The sequence below is a fragment of the Pinus tabuliformis genome, chromosome J, assembly GCF_031772625.1.
Source record: "Pinus tabuliformis cultivar Carrire ecotype Pingquan chromosome J, CPIR1, whole genome shotgun sequence".
NCBI lineage: Eukaryota > Viridiplantae > Streptophyta > Pinopsida > Pinales > Pinaceae > Pinus > Pinus tabuliformis.
The window spans coordinates 630404223-630422150 of record NC_142295.1 but is presented as its reverse complement, the minus strand read 5'-3'; the positions used below and the strand labels follow the sequence as shown (position 1 = coordinate 630422150).

Sequence of the window (17928 nt, the reverse complement as noted above, 5' to 3'; positions counted from 1 at the left end):
ATATTTGTATCCTCATGGATATCTTTATATTCCAAGTCTTTTGGAATGATTAATCTGAAGAAGAAACTTTGTTCCCTTCAAAGGACTTGTACAAACTTGGAATGACCTGAGGCACTGGAATTTATCAGATTATCTTCCTTATTGTCATAATAAGTCATACCATTGCTGTCCTGAATTCTGTACTGATTTTTGGATCTGTCCTCCTTTTTATGAGTTGATTTATGGTTGTTTATTATGTTGACTTGACAAGCTAGTGGGGCTGAATGCTATGATGATTTAGCATGCTTAATGAGTAATTTCAATATAGTTTGTTGTTTTTATATTCTGCTTTAAGTGGTTGTAAATTGCTAATCTAATTTTTATCATCAATCTTGCCACCCTCAAACATGCACACAAATCTTAATGCACGTTTACAGAGATGCAACGCATCTCAACAAGGAAAACCAATTACTCAATGAACTTGGCATATGCTATTGGTTCAAATACCTTCATATGTTCCTCAATCACCTTCGCTGAAATAGAGATAATGTGTTGTCCCTTGTAGTACCTGAAATTCCCGCAGAAGAAAAATATAGTTCGTGAATTATAAAACTAGAAATTAATCATCTCTTTCTATCAAGAACAAAACATATTATAACCATGTCATCTTGTGTAGATTTGATATCATAAGTTTTCAAGTGAAAAAGATTGTGAACAGTGAAATCAATCCATGCCGTCAATACTTCTATATGAAGAAAAAGTGATTCAAGCAGCAAAATAAATCCATAAACTAATACGTAAGAGTAAAATGGAATCACATTTGCATCAAAATGACCAAGGAAAAAAGCTCAGGCAAATTTAGAGCTAATGCATGTTAAAAGTGTATTTTAATATTGTGAATTAAGCCATATAGTCATAAACAAGGTTAAGACATGTAAATATTAATTAGCATTTAAGTTGTGTTAATATTATGATTGTCTTGCACATATTGTTCTCCTCTCACAAGACATCATGATTTCATGCACATCAAAAGCACACATTGAATGATATATCCACTCTCTCTCTTCTCTCCCTCTCTAACTTTTCCGTGCATGTGCTTAAATCAACATTGTGAAAAATCCAAGGTCAACAAGCATCAAGGAGATCAAATCCAAGAACCATGTGCCATGAGGGATGATTAAGGATTAATTTATTGTGGGTGCACAAGGCCAAGTGTCACCAAGAAGCATGGTAAAAAAAAAGTGAAGCTAGTGGAGTGGAGTGAGATGCAATGAACACACCCAAGACATATAATAGTAAAACAAGGAAATAAGCATTGACAGTTGTTATGTTGTTGCCTAAAAACGTTTAATTCCCAAGCAAGGCTATTGCTAGTGGCACCCACCTTGGGCCAAACTATGCATACTAGGAAAGTGGTGTATTTGAATGCAAGAAGTGCCTAGTGTAATATTCCAAACGGAATATTTGGCAAATTTTCGGAACTTAATGAGCCTTAACATGGCTCAACATGGCCTTAACATGAGTCTCTAACTATCTTTCCACGGATGGCTCAACATCCTCATCTAAGTCACACTCCTCTATGTGCTCTCCCAGCTAGATCATCACTATTAACTCATCTCCCTGAATGTATCCTTGGTCTTCTTCACTCATGGAGCAACCAAATGCTCATCATACTAATCCGTCAAACGTGGATGCATATTTGCGTTGTTGTCAACAACTTCACATGACTGCTCATGCTCCTCAAAGGTCTCCTTGTGAGAATCAATAGACTCATCTATAGAAGAAGAATCCTCAATAGAAGGAATCTCTCCCATCATCTCACTTGAGCATGAGTGTTTAGCTTCCTTGCAGATGAAGCAAAGACCTCTCCTCAAGTCATTTTTGTTGCATGTTTGAGCCTTTGCATCTTGTTCTTCACCACCAATTCCCATCCTCATCAGCTCCTCCTTGGTCAACTGCATTATGGATAGTTTTAAGTTTTGCTTAACCAACCTTACGGCTAGTTCGTAAGCACCAAATGAGGCAGACTGTTCCTCCCTCCAAATGGTCAACAACCTGGACTGCAACATTTTGCAGTTACCCATAACTCTAGCCATGATTTCTAAGTCTTGAGCCTTTTGCCAATGGTAGGACCCAAGGTGTAACATAGATCCTGAAGGTTGTTCTCTATTGGCGAGAAAACTTTCCCCATAATGTCATCATTATAAGGAAGCATAGGTGAAGTTATTCTAATAGTCTTATTGAGACAAGAGGCTACCATAAGTTTGACCCCTTCACAAGGGTGCTTCGAGAATCTAGGTTGGATCAAGGCAAGCATTGTTGTTAAAATTGGCAACTAGGGCAAACTCCATGTGGGTCACCAATTCATGGCAGCGGATATTTTTCCTAGATTCCTCTTGTTGAGAGGTGTACGATTGATCTAAAGATCATCCGATTCTGACAAGTATTTATGGAGATATGAATTTATTTTATTTACTTGACAAATTGTCAAGGTCGGCCAACAATTAAATGTGTGGCACACATGTCCAGTGAATCATATAAATACAAGAGAGGTTGATTCATTTTCTCATCATCTCATCTCACTCATTCTTCCCTCTCTCCTTAGCTTTGGGTTATACACGGAGCAGCTCACACGTGGGAAGGAGGACGCATTAGGGCAAGGAGGACGCAGAAGATGCTGAAGGTCTCTTTGACCGTGTTGACTCATCAAGGGTGCGGTTTTGGTGTGGCTGCCTCTCCTAGGCAGGCTGTAGATTTTGGCACAAAAATCGAGGCAATCCGTCCACAAGTTTGACCAGTGTTGACTGCCCTAGTTTTGGGCCGCAGGTTGACTTCAGTGAACAGCAATTTGACTGTGTTTTTGGGGATGTTCAAGGGTTGTTTCTTCAAGCTGTTCGAAGGCTAGTTGGTCAGTAATTGACCAAGCATATTGGAGGTCAATTTCAACTCGTTTGACCAAGTTTGACTTTTCTAATCTAGGTTTTGCTGCTGCTAATATAAAATTACAGAATTATGATTTTGTACTATTTCTCTATGCTGAACTATTGAAGATAAAAGAAGATTTGATCAAAGGGTTTCCCCGCATTGGGGTTTGTCCCTAGCTAGCCGCCACATCTTGTGTCTCTTGTCTTGGCTTGCTTTTTGTTGATAATTTAATGTTCTATCTGCACTTTACTTAATGTATATGTGATTGCTAATCTGTGGCTAATAAGAAGAAAAGAAGTAAACTGCTCTAAGCATAGAACATACCATAATTTAACAATTGTCAATTTGAGTGTCCAATTTAGAAACCTCAAGTTTGATTGGCCCACCTTGAAAAGGTGTGAATCCAATTCCTCAAGATTAAGGAAACTTTTTGTAGTCATCTTCATGTTCTTCAGATTTGACCCAAGTGCAAAGAGCCAATTCCCTACCTCCAGCTCTTTCTGCAAACCCATTATTTTCTCCAGTTGTAGGATAGAATGTACCCCTTTTAAAAAGGGTTTGTCATTCAATTTTGCTCTTTCATCCAAAGAAGCATTGCAGCCCCAAGCACCAAGTGCAAGTAATTTCTTGAACTATTGCTAGTACCATCCTCTTTCGAACTCATTAAAGGTCTTCTCAATTTCCATCATTTAGCAGCAAGGTTTACAATTTTGTACAAGATATGACTCAAGACTTTGACCCTAAGTTGCACAAAACGGGGAAATGGGTACGAGTTTCCGAAACGGAAAGCGATACGAAACGCGACCTCCCCAAATTTTGGAAACGGGGAAACACAAATATATATATATATATATATATTGAAAATATTTAAATATATATGTGTGTGTGTGTGTGCAATCATAAAGCATAAATGATACATTATAATCTATTACACTTAAACATTAAGATTTAATTTACATCACATTTACTCATGAATGATCACATAATGAAAATAAAAATATCGGAATATCCAAAAGCAACCTTTATTACATATACAAATCTCAAAATCAGCCTTTATTTATATTGATATATGAGGCTGCAAGTACAATAAAGACTATAAGGCTGCAAGAGAGAGATCCAAATCAGGATTTTCTGCATCCACATCCCATTCTTTAGAAGGACCACTGTTGTATTGGGAGTCTCCTCCTACATAGTCGAATGACCTTAGTGCTCTTGATTAAATACACGTTTCATACCCTAGTGCCCTACATGATCTTGATTATTGGGACTTTCCCCTGCATAAAGGGCTTGGTTCTCTTGATTAAATACAAGTTCCATACCCTAGTACATGATAAAATCCAATGGAAACATTGCAATCCCCCCAATCCTGAAATCCTGAAAAACAAATAAGTCTGCTGGATTTTGAGTGAGATTTAAAATTCTACTTTTTCCACATGAAATCCAATGAGGGCGAAACCACTCTCAAACATCCTGAGTCATTTCATAGTAATGTTAAAAATTTAAGTAAAAGGATGAAAATGAAAAATAAAGGAGAATATCACTTTTACTTTAAGAATTTAACATTACCATGAACTGCATATCCCTCAAACTTCCTGATGAACTGCATATCAACACTAGGGCAAAAATTCACTTTTATAACTTTAGACACGCATCTAAAAGCAACAAGAAGTCACTAACATACCCTAAAAGTAAATTAAAAAAAAAACAAGTTAATGAGGAAACGTGGGTCGTATGGCCCTGAAACGTGTTTCCGGCCGTACTGGCCACATTTCCATTTTGGGAAACGTGGCAGTACGGCCGGAAACGCGTTTCATGGCCGTACCAAACGCGTTTCCTCGTTTCGTACCCGTTTCCGTACGGAAAAGGACCTCTATACCACGTTTCCTGCAACATAGATTTGACCCATAAACAAAATTACATTCAACTCATAAGTCCATCAAACACTAAGCAACATACACTGACTTAGCCAATAGACTTTGACTGGCAATTATGATACTTAGCAAGGAACATCTGACTTCAAACATAGAGATATTCAACCCCTTCAATTTACACTCAACACCCTACAAACACTACCAACGCTATGGCAATACATTCATCCCAATTACACAGAGGTTTACATATGGACACCTCATGTAGAGTTCATCATGAAACACCTATGAACTCTTAGCATTACAAGACTCACAGGTTTACAAGACATATATGTGATTCTAGGTAGTGTCTTCAATGCTACAACATATAGATACAAGGCTCACGACAAGTATTTTAATGCATTGTTGTAATCCATCTAACAAATGTCTTCAAATAATGAGAACAAGCCAATGTTTCAAAACTTCGACTCCAGTTCGGAAATGGTCGAGGGTCGACTCTGACTCCGACTTCGACTCAGTATCGACTCATCCGGTTTGATTTCAATGACTCGTTCGTTGTAAAAAATACATTAAATATTTCCTTTTTATAAAAATACATAATTTTAAAGATTTTCATTCATGTTTCCAGACACAAAGCTTTAGAATATAGAGAGAAGACAACATATGATCAAAGTAGGCTCAAGAATATACCCATTATATCAAAACGGCACCCAGTGCACTGTCCAATACAAAGTTCATACTCAGCCGCCAATGCCAGGATTCTTTTCTGCCTTAGCCCAAGGACAATCACTAGACTACAATACCACTTCTCTGAAACCAATCATAGCTTACCAAATGATAAGCCAATGAACTGATCAACATATGTCTTCAAATTTGTGCCTTTGCTATAGGACGGCTTGTCTCATGCTTCTACCTAGACTGGTGGAGATGATTTCAAGAAATCTGCCCCTAATGAAGTCTCAAAACCCTTGATTTAATTCTGGTCAAGCTCCAAAACAATCAGAGGTAAATATCAGTGTTCCACGGGGACGCGTCCCCCAGGGTCGGGTGCGCGCACCCCCCGCACCCCACGCACCCGGGACGGGGAGTCTCTTGGGGGTGCGTTTCCCCACGCACCCTTTTTGGGGAGTCTTGGGGAGACGCAAGGGGGTGCGTTTCCCCAGTGTGGGAGTCTAGACTCCCCAAGACTCCCCAAAAAGGGTGCTTCTGGGCGTCCCCCTTCAGTATGGGAGTCTAGACTCCCCAAAAAGGGTGCGCCTGGGCGTCCCCCTTTAAATTTTTCTAATAAGACTTAAAAATTCAAAATTCAAAATCAAAAATTCAAAACTCAAAACCATTAAATTTTATTTTTTTTAAACTAAATAACTAAAACTTAAAAGTCTAAAAAAAAAATTAAAATTAAAACTAAATAACTAAAACTTAAAAGCCTAAACCTTAAAGTTTAAAGCTCATTTCATTTCAACCCAAAGTCATTTCCATTTCCCTCTCAACTATTTTTGAGTTTGAACTTTGAAACTTTGAGTTATATAGATTTAGTGTTCAAACTTTGAAAATATACTAGTATGTTTTGCTTTCAATTTAGATTCTAGAATGATGGATGATGAATTTAGTTTTTAAATCAATGTAGATTGTAGAATGATGAACCATTGAATGATGAATGATATCGATCAATGTTTTTGAATATTTTATTATTGATTTTTATTTTTGTTTTTCGAATCTCATGGTATGTATGAATAATAATTAATTCAATAATGAGACTTGTCACTTGAGTATGTCATATGAATGATGTATGTATCAAAATGAACGATGAGGATGGATCAATGATTTAAATTTCAATTGTCTATTTAATATTTTTATGCTTTCATTATTGAACAGTGAACAATGAATATGAAATTGAATTATATATATATATATATATATATATATATATATATATATATACACCTCGACGACTCCCCGCACCCTCGAAATTTCCCTAAAATTTGAGGGTACTCCCACACGTCCCCCCTGTGCGTCTCACCGCACCCGCGTCTCCCCGCACCGGAGTCTTGGTGGAACATTGGTAAATATTTATCTATTAGTCCATTGCAAAAATGTTTGCCTTTTTAAAAACATTGTATGGCTTATTGCATTGTTTCAGTTTTCTGATTCATGCCACTAGGATAACCATACTTCAACCTTTTAATTTTCAAAACATTCTCACAGCGATAGATTAATTTAGGGCTATAAATATGCAATAAACAACAACCCAACCGTTGATATGTAGGAGGCAAAACAACTTTTGACAAATGTGCTTCAAGATCTTTTTCAAAGCGCCAAGTCAGTCGAGTTGTTACCGAACCGACTGAGTTGTTATCGAGTCGGCCAAGTTGTTACCGAGCCAGCCGAGTCGATGACTGGCTCGGCCGACTGGGTAACAACCCGTCCAGCTGTTCTTTTTCGGGCCTTTCGGCCACCGAGCCAACCCGGCCAGGCATTCACTCGGTCTGACTTGGCCGAGTTGGAGTCGGCTCGACCATTTTTTAAAACACTGGAACAAGCCTTTCTTTGAACAATTTGAGGACAGAATCACAACTTGTTAACTTTTAATGTGATTGTCATAAACCTAGAACTGCTTCACTGCAAATATGGAGATCATCTGCTATAGTGCTTTCGTTGCTTTGTCCTGATGACAACCTCAACTCCAAAAAACAATGAATGTGGCCTAGTTCATGCTCCAACAATGAAATCCAAAGGGTAAATGGATCCAACAATATAAACTCCAGAGATTCAAATTCCCAAGATGACAAACTCAACCTCTGTATATGATGATATTCATCTTGTTGGAAATACTGAGTAGCGGGAGCGAATTAGCACTTTTTCATCTTTTTCAAAGCATTAGTTAATCTTCAGCTATTATTATTGTTCTTCTTCAAATAATCATAAACGGTAGACAACACCATACAACAATGCAGAAAGAAAAAAATAGTGGACACAGAGATTTTAGGTGAAAAAACCCCTCCAGGTCAAAAACCACTTAACGCTTCTTAGAAATTTTCTTCTCATCCTCTTTAAAAAAAAAGTAATTACATCAAGATTTCAGCTACAACTGAGGGAGGCACCCATGTGAAAATTTGGATGCCCAAATTTCTACTACAGCAACTGATTACGTTTCTCCTATTTGTTAATCACTTGAACAAATTATTTATTGTTTCCTATAGTAAACATCGAAACTAATACATTGTAGCCTTCACCATTTAAATAAAATGTGAAAACAAGAAACTGAGCAAGAAGGAAACACACAACACATCTACACAGTTATTTTTGGATAAATCTCCCCGGAAAAACCCAATGCGGGAAAACCAGTGCAGCAGCTGAGGGTTTTATTATTATGCAATAGTAATTCTGAATACAATATTTGGATGCCCTACTGGCTATCCAATACAGAGAATATCACTGACAGAGAGATGAGTGAGATTACCTCACACTATCACAAGGAATCCTGTCGGGTCCAGCCACTAAATGACTAGCCCCTGGCTGAATCTATGTCTCTGCGCAGTCACTACATCAACCCAACGTCACATTGTCTAGGCTCTGCGTCACTCCTCTCAGTTGATTGATTTGCCTCTGAGATTCTGACTTCTGCTCTCCCGGTCTCACACCCCGGCTTCCAGCTACAAAAATCAATCCCTCCAGCAAATTTCGAATCTCCTCGAGGCTCTACGTGGCCCTGCGTCAGCGTCTTCTGGCTTTGCATTGCCTCTCTCGGATCTCTCTCTACCTCCTCTACTGAGAATTCACAGATTAGGAGAAATCTCCACCGGAACTATTCCTGCCACTCACTACAAAAGCTCACTTCGAATTTCTCACCGACAACTGCTTTTCTTCAGAAATTCGATATTTTGAACTCTACTTGATGTATTCTCCAAGTGCCAATCAATGTCCTTCATATAATCCTCCAGTTGAGAATCAACGACCTAAATTAGATTCTAATCAATGGCTCAGATTATTTGGACTCGATCTCCGTCTTCTTCTAGAAGTTTCACCTACAGTTTAGATTAATACCCATTAATTATTTTAATTTCCTAAGTTTAGACTTAGGGGCCCATTAAAAATAATTAATTATTTTAATAAAACTGCCTCCGGGTGGAATTTCCAAAAACGATTTCTGGGTATTAAGAATGCATGTGTCTAAGCCTCCCTACAAATTTTGAGACTTAGAGCACATCCGATGCTACCAAAAATCAACACTCCCTCTTAGCAAGGAATGTGCTCTAGCAATGCACCCTGCTGAAGCATCACTCTATTCTATAACATCTTCTTTTGCATTGCTGATGTCTGACATCTTGTCCACCAACCATGTTGCATCTGTATTGCTGCTGACCCTACCACTGTCAATAGTGCATCTGTTATTAGAATATTCCTATTTAGTATTTAATGCTCATTCTTTTAGCTGTTGCTATTTTTATTCTTTTAGCAGTTTCTTAGATGAAACTGTTTGTTTCCATATTCTACATAGAAACTTGATGTTTCTATTATTGTAAATATCTCTGTATTATTATTGGGCCTGAGCTCGCTCATGATTAATTGATTGATTGGAAATCCATATGCGCTGTTCGCACTGTTTTATGGTATCGGAGCACAGGAATTTTTTTTCGAAATAATTTTTCATAGTTTGAAAAATTCAGTAGTTCATTTCGAAATTGCTCTCAGGGTCTGTAGATTTCTTGATCAGCGATCCTCTTTGCATCCTAATCTCTTGAGTTCTTTCATTCCTTTCATTTCTAAGGTCGAGCCCTCTGTAAGCCAAGTAGCCTTCACTGAGTCTTAGCCTCGGCTTTGCTCACTGTGATAAAAGCTTACAGTCGTCTATCTCGATACAGAAATGGATTCTTCTCCTGCATTATCATTTCTTCATATCTAAGCATTTTTTTTTAGAAACTCTAGGATCTGGTTTAGAACAAAATTGTCGATTCTGTTTGGATAATCTCAGTCGGGCATCGAGAAATTCCGCAGAGCCTGTAGAAGATTTTGCCGTGGCACCTGTGTGTTAAAAAGGGCACTTACGACTTCTGATTAAGACGAGGGAGACGGAATTGGCGTCGACAGCAGGGTATGACGGCAGGTTACGAATTGGCGTAAGCGTGTCGGGTATTATTTTCTCGCTCACGTATAATCGTTTTTTTTTACGTGTCGGGCATTTTTTTCTTGCCCTCGTATCATCATTTCTCTTTCCAAGGGATTACCTTCGCTCCATTTTCTAGCACCGGTTCGAACGGGAACGACAGCTTCCTGTATCCATCCTTTACTGTATCTATATACATCACTGGGTGCCGGTAAGGCATGGTTGACTCCAGGAATTCTGCAAACACTGCATCGACAGCGGGACTGACGCTGAGATTCGCATAAGTCCACACAGCTATCACACCCCATGGTTTTCGCAGGAGGCGTTTAACTTGAGAGAAAAAGGTGTCGAAGTCGAACCAGTGGACTGCCGTGGCCACCGTCACCAGATCCATCGAAAACAGTTCTTCATCGTTCAGCGGCAGTCATTACTATCAGCATTTTTTTCTCTAAAACATATATTTGAATTTTTTTTTATAAATCGATCTCTGCTATTTCTCCAAGGCCGTGGGCACTGTATCATCGTTTATCTTTGGGTTTCGCTCTGCGGAGTTCTGTTTTGACAAGGGTAAATCGATCGATTTTTTTTGCGCTAAATCAACCTGATTCCAGTCCGGAAGCTCTTGGATCACCACAGATTTCAGTGATTCTGCGTGTTGGAAGCTTTTGAACAGAAAATTTCCGGTTTTTCTAAAGAACTGATATTTAAATAGCGGCAGTCATCGTGAGTACAGGGATAGCAGAAATTTAAAAGCAGGGTATTTTTCTTGTCTTAGTCATGAATCCTTTACGCTTTCTGGCAAAATTTCATTAAATAAGCCGATATTTTCTGAGTCAAATCTGTCGTTCAAAGCACTATCTTAAGCAGCAGAGTTTGGGAAGAAATTCATTCAAGTAAATCAGCATTGTTATTACAGTAAAACAGAGGTTTTAACCTTCCAGAACTTTTGTGTCTCTTCATCTCCGTCTTGAGTTTCCTGCCTATGCCTGTGGGCCCAATTTGTTGATTCTTCCTATCTAGTGTTTGTTTAAGAAAATTGTGCTTCTTACAGTAAATCAGTTTCCTTTGGGAATCATTTTATATTTATATCAGCATCTGTCAATTTTGTCTGGATCAGCGAGCATCCGCATTGAAATCCGTGCAGGATTTTTTTTGTATTTTTTCCATATCTTGGGAAACGTGCAGATGGCTTCGTTAACCAGTCTCATGTTGGAAGGCAGTCATGAATATTCCGAGCAGACAGAATCTACCTTTTACGCCTTTATGGCTAAAAGGTCGTCAGATCATGTACCGTCTTCTGCTTGGTACATTGACTCTGGTGCATCACGCCATTTCTCTCACAGGCGTGACTGGTTTATTGACTTCTCATCTTTCAGTGATTCCGTGGTATTTGGTGGAGGTGAAAAATATACAGTGGTTGGCAGAGGTACCGTTCAGATCCAGTCTGGTGGGCGCACACTCATCTTCTTGAATGTATACTATCTTCCTGGTATGGAAATTAATCTGCTGTCTGTCAGCCAGATTATGAGGAATTCTCCTCAGCTTGATGTAGTGTTCAGTGCGCACAAGTGCTCCATTATTGACAGGGAGACTAGTATAACAATTGTTGTTGGCCTAGAGGACCATGGTCTATATAGGCTACTTGACACCAGTGACTCTCCAGAAGTGGCTCTAGCAGCACGTGTCTCTCCCATCAGTACTCTATGGCATCAGCGATATGAGCATCTAAATATGCAGTATCTCTCTCAGCTCTCTCGGGAGGGACTTGTGTCAGGATTACCTGATATTCAGACTCAGCGATTGGGGGTATGCGGCGCCTGTCAAGCGGGAAAGCAACATCGGTCTCCATTCAAGGATGGAGAATCTTGGCGAGCATCTAAGGTACTTCAGTTACTTCATGCTGATATTTGTGGTCCTATGAATACAGCTTCTATCACTGCTTGCAAATATTTTTTACTTATTGTAGATGATTTCAGCAGAAAGATGTGGGTGTATTTTCTAAAAAATAAATCTGATGCACTTAGTACCTTTCAGAAGTTTAAAACCTTAGTTGAAAAAGAGTCTGGCTATAACATCATGACTCTTAGGACCGACAATGGGGGGGAATTTTGTTCTTCAGCTTTTGCCAACTTCTGTGAGATTCATGGCATCAAACGTCGGCTAACCACACCCTACACTCCTCAGCAGAACAGTGTTGTCGAGCGTCGCAACCGCATGGTTGTTGAAATGGCTCGTTCCATGTTACAACACAGGAGTGTTCCAAACAGATTCTGGGTTGAAGCAGTATTTACTGCTGTTTACCTTCTTAACCGATCACCCACTCAGGCTGTTACAGGGAAGACTCCTGAAGAGGTTTGGTCTGGCCGTAAGCCTAAGATCAGTCATCTCAAAGTTTTTGGCTCAGTTGCATATCTTCGGATTCCAGCTGCTAAGCGCTCTAAGTTGGATTCCAAAAGTCAGAAACTCATGATGACAGGGTACAGTGATCATCACAAGGCCTATAGGCTGATAGATATAGCCACTGGTCGTCCTAGCTTCAGTCGGGATGTAGTATTTGATGAAGACAGAGGATTCTTTCAGTCTTCTTCTTCTGAGCAGTGTTCTGAGGATCAGCCTCACAGTGTTCTTCTTCCGGTCGGTCCACCTGATGGGAGGGATGATGTAGCATCAGTATTTGATAATACTCTATCTGAACTTCCTCCAGAAAATAACCCTCCTCTTGCGGCCCCTATTGCTCTTGAGTCTTCTCCACCTCCTCCTGATATTGATTCCTCTACTCCTGATATTGGTTCTTCTACTCTTCGGCCTAAATGGTGGGCTAAAACCATTGGTAATCTCCGGGATGATGAGCTCCTTGAAGGTAGAACTTCTAGACATAAGAACAGACAACAGTCTACAGTCAATTTTGCTCTTATGGCTAATCTACACAGTATTTTTGAGCCTCAAACCTATTCAGAGGCTAAGGGTACATCTGAGTGGGAACAGGCTATGGAAGCCGAATTCCAGAGTCTTCAGAAGAATCACACATGGACACTTTCTGATCTTCCTGCAGGGAAAAAGCCCATAGGCTGCAAATGGGTGTATAAAGTGAAATACAAAGCTGATGGAACCATAGACAAGTATAAAGCTCGGCTTGTGGCTAGAGGGTTTTCACAGAAGGAAGGCATCGACTATGAGGAGACTTTTGCTCCTACAGCCAAGATGAGTACCATAAGGCTTGTCCTTGCTCTAGCAGCTCAGTTCAATTGGAAAGTTCATCAGATGGATGTAAAAAGTGCTTTCCTAAATGGTGATCTCCAAGAAGAAGTCTACATGACGCAACCTCCAGGATTCAAGGTTGTTGGTCAAGAACAGAAAGTGTGTCGGTTAGCTAAAGCAATCTATGGATTGAAACAAGCTCCTCGGGCTTGGTACATGAAAATTGATCAGTACCTGACAGATCAGGGTTTTCAGCGGAGCCCATCTGATGCAAACTTGTACATCAAGCATACTGGTGATGATATCTTGTTTGTGGTTGTCTATGTGGATGACCTTATCATTACTGGTAGCTCTGCACATTTGATCCATGGGATCAAACAAGATTTATGCAGAACTTTTGAGATGACAAACTTGGGACTTCTTCATTACTGTCTGGGGGTTGAAGTTTGGCAGACTGAAAATCAGATCTTTCTCTCTCAGTCCAAGTATGCCAAAAATCTTGTGGACAGGTTCAGAATGCAGGATTGCAAACCGGCCACGACTCCTATGGAACCAGGGCTCAAACTTTCAGCACAGTCATCCTCTCCCCTTGTGCATGAAACTTTATTCAGGCAATTAGTGGGCAGTCTCATCTATCTTACTGCTACCAGACCTGACATCAATTTTGCAGTAAGCTACATTTCCCGCTTCATGTCAGCTCCTAAAGCTGATCATTGGAAAGCAGCAAAGCATGTGCTACGATATGTACGTGGCACTTCTGATTATGGCCTCCTATACACTCGAAGTTCCAATCCTATTCTCAGTGGTTACACTGATTCTAACTGGGCTGGCTCGGTTGATGACCGTAAATCTACAGCTGGTTATGTGTTTAATCTAGGATCCGGTGTTGTTACTTGGACTAGTAAGAAGCAACAGATAGTGGCTCTCTCCTCAACAGAAGCAGAGTATCGGGGAGCAGTCAAGGCATCCTGTGAGGCAGTTTGGCTTCGACGTATGCTGGCAGATATGCATGTTTCCCAGACAGGGCCTACTTCTTTGTTTTGTGATAATCAGGGAGTGCTCAAACTTGCAAAGAATCCAGTCTTTCATGAATGAACAAAGCATGTGGAAACTCATTGCCACTACATTCGCCAGCTCGTTGAAGATGGCTCCGTTCAGTTGCAATATGTTCCCACAACAGAGCAGCCCGCCGACATTTTCACCAAGCCTCTTGGTCCTGATAAATTTGTAAAATCCAGAGGGTCTATTGGTGTTGTAAATAGATTGAGCATTAAAGGAGGGTATTAGAATATTCCTATTTAGTATTTAATGTTCATTCTTTTAGCTGTTGCTATTTTTATTCTTTTAGCAGTTTCTTAGATGAAACTGTTTGTTTCCATATTCTACATAGAAACTTGATGTTTCTATTATTGTAAAGATCTCTGTATTATTATTGAGCCTGAGCTTGCTCATGATTAATTGATTGATTGGAAATCCATATGCGTTGTTCGCACTGTTTTATCCGTATTGCAACTCCCTCTCAATTATGCATTCGTGTTGATGTTGGCACTGCCACTGCCAATACTGCCTCTGCACTGCAACCTTCTCCAACTGTTGCTACTACCGCATCAACAACAGAAAAGCATCCTAAATTACTAAACTAGTGTTCAGTATAATGCATCTCGTCGCTAGAGTTCTGACTGCTACTAGTCTTTTCGTTGACCCACTGAAGCCTTTGTGTTGCTGCTGACCTCTGCTCTGTGCCAACTGCACTGCTACCAACTCTGCTCAGTCCCTAGCGCTCCTAGCTACTGCGATTGTCTCTCCTAGCACTCCTCTGTATCAACTAACACTGGTCCATCATGCTACTCCTGATCTGGACTCCCGTAGCAAGGAATTGATCCAAGAGGTGGACTCCTCAAGGATCTTGCCCATCTGTAGTTCTTTCGAACTACAAATCTAAATCAGCCCACCTCCCTCCTGGAGGAATCTCGACTGTCATGGCAAACTCCTCCTCGATCTTCACGGGTGCAACCTTCAGATCATGCTTCTCATCTTTGTCCTTCTTCCTGAGAGGACACTGTGTTGCGTAGTGACCGAGTTCACCGCACCTGAAGCATTTAATCTTGAAGACATCCTTCTTCTGCCTCCGCTGCTCCTGCTGCCCCTTGGATGCGAGGGTTGCATTCTCTTCCTCCTCCTTGGGCTTCGACCCAGTGTTGCTGCTTCCGTCAAGTTTACACTTGACCAAGTCTTTCCTCAGTTCCTCTTGCTTAAGAGTCCCACATTCCTTCCCAGTTCGGGAAGTTCTCCCAAGATGCTCTGGACAAATACCTGCCACTCCTCTCAAACTAAAATGAGGGCCAGTCTTACCATCTCGGAAGGCTGAGGTCTAGACCCCACAGTTGCTAGCTCATCTCGGGTCCCCTGAAGCTTTGCAAGGAACGGATCAATGTGTTCCCCCTTCTGCATCTGCGTGGACCTCATCTTTTGCTCTAAGTACATCTTCCGCTGCTCAGAAGATCCTTGATACCGTGTCAACAATGCATCCCACATCTCCTTGGAATCCCTCTGCCAGCAATGTAACAGGCACATGATCCTTCACTTCGTCGAGGATCATTCTCTTTGTCTTTGCCATCTCTCCCTTGTACTTTTTGAGCAGAACTAGATCCGCGAACACAGCTACCACACTGTCAAAGTAAGTCTTGAGAAAATGTTCATCCAAAAAGCATGACATCCTTGCCTTCCAGATCACATAGTTGGATGCACCAGCCAGCCAGCGTTGGGGTTTTAAGGGCTGCCATTTGCCCAGAACAGCAGACCACAAGGAGGCCATCTCACCTTGCCTAGGCCGCAACAAAAAGGAGGTTTTTAGGGTGAATTGTGAAGAGTTGTTGCAGCATGCACTTGCCCTAACCAGGGACAACAATACAACAATATAGAAGCAACATTGAATGTGTGTTGGATCCACGTTTTTGGGTTAGTTTTGGATCGTGACATTGCAGCCTATGGGAGCCAATTAGAAAAGCTAACTTGGAGAGTTTGAAGCCTTTCTTAGGAGCAAATCTTGCAGCGACGAGATTGGGTGTCATAGAGTTGATTGGAGGGCAGCAAGTTGGCTACCCAAAGTAGCCCTAGAACAACAGGCAAGAAGGACTTTGTTGGTGCGAGATTGGGTGAAGTTTTGGTGCCATAGTGTGGCACTTTGATGGACGAAAGTTGCTACTATCCTGGCAGATTGGACCTTGGGAATTAGGCCCACCCAGAGGGTAATTGATGAGCCCATGTTCATTCCAGCAGACGTGACTTGCAACAGTGATAGGAGGCAACCCTCTTGGAGTCTCGATGTGTAGATGCCTTGATGGACTAAGGCAGTACTAGTGAGCAGTACGAAAGCGAAGGACTAGTAGGACGAGATATGACACAGAGGTTGCAGCGAAGATTGCCATTGTATCTTGTAAACCATAGACTATTGTATTACTCAGTTTGTTTAACATAACGAAGATTGGGATTGTACATATTGTACAATTTTGTTTAAAATTGTGTATATTGTGCATATGTGATTTATTGCTTTATATTGCCGTTGTGCAAAGTAGTTTGGGGTTGAGATTATTGGTTTGGTAGCGTTAGTGATTTTAAGACTCTAACCTAGACCCAAGGTCGTGGAAATTCAACACTCAGCAAATGAGAATTCAAATTCCCTGGCTAGGAATTCTCTGAGGAAGAAATTCCCTCAAGTGTCTCTTCTTTCTTCTGACATCTTTTTGTCGAGCAACTGCCTGCAAAAAACTGCGTCACACCAGGAATCCCTCTTTGCTGAAGCTTTTGTTGTGTTGCTCCCTCTGCCGCTAACAAATCTCGATCTGGAAATTCTACCTCTCTGTTGACTCACTCAGAGAGCGATTTACCATGAAAATCTTTCCCTCCTGGCCTGAACTACGCACTCCCTCTGGGGATTTGATTTGTTTCCTATGAAGCACTTCGACTTCCCTTCTTCCTTCAGCGCTGGGCTCTTCTGGTACTGCTCTCTTGTTTCACTTGCACCTCTGATACCATGTGAAAATTTGGATGCCCAAATTTCTACTACAGCAATTGATTACGTTTCTCCTATTTGATAATTACTTGAACAAATTATTTATTGTTTCCTAAAGTAAACTCTGAAACTAATAAATTGCAGCCTTCACCATTTAAATAGAATGCGGAAACAATAAACTAGAAAGAAGGAAACACACAACACATCTACACAGTTATTTTTGGAAAAAGGTCCCCGGAAAAACCCAATGCGGGAAAACCAGTGCAGCAGCTAAGAGTTTATTATTATGCAGTAGTAAATTTGAATACAATCTTTGGATACCCAGTTGGCTATCCAATACAGAGAATATCGCTGACAGAGAGATGAGTGAGATTACCTCGCACTATCATTGGAAATCTTGGGTGATCCAGCCACTGAATGACTAGCCCCTAGCTGCCTTTGCACAGTCACTGCGTCAGCCCAACGTCACGCTGTCTGGGGTCTGCGTCACTCCTTCCGACTAATCAATTTGCCTCTGAGATTCTGATTTCTGCTCTCCCAGTCTCACACCTCAGCTTCCAGCTACAGAAATCAATCCCTCCAACAAATTTCAGATCTCCTCAAGGCTCTTCATCGCCTCTGTGTTAGCCTATGCTACCTCTATGTGTCCCTACATCAGCCTCTTCTAGCTCTTCGTTGCCTCTTCCGGATCTCTCTCTTCCTACTCTGTTGAGTATTCCCAGATTAGGAGAAATCTCCAACTGGAACTATCCCTGCTCCTCACTACAAAAGCTCACTTCGAATTTCTCACCGGCAACTGCTCTGCTACAGAAATTCAATCTTCTAAACTTTACTCTATGTGT

General features: G+C 40.7%; 1 protein-coding gene across 3 annotated transcripts in view; it reads right to left on the bottom strand.

Annotated features, from left to right (window-relative positions):
- Positions 1–17928, bottom strand: part of LOC149228524 (putative MYST-like histone acetyltransferase 1) — a 273250-nt gene that overhangs the window by 9899 nt on the left and 245423 nt on the right. For 2 of the 3 annotated variants that reach the window (XM_089378253.1, XM_089378251.1), the window contains one exon: positions 487–547. The exons of the other annotated variant lie outside the window; for it this stretch is intronic. In XM_089378253.1, coding sequence (XP_089234379.1) covers positions 487–547 — 61 coding nt within the window. The remainder of the gene's footprint in view (positions 1–486; positions 548–17928) is intronic. 3 annotated transcript variants of the gene reach the window in all.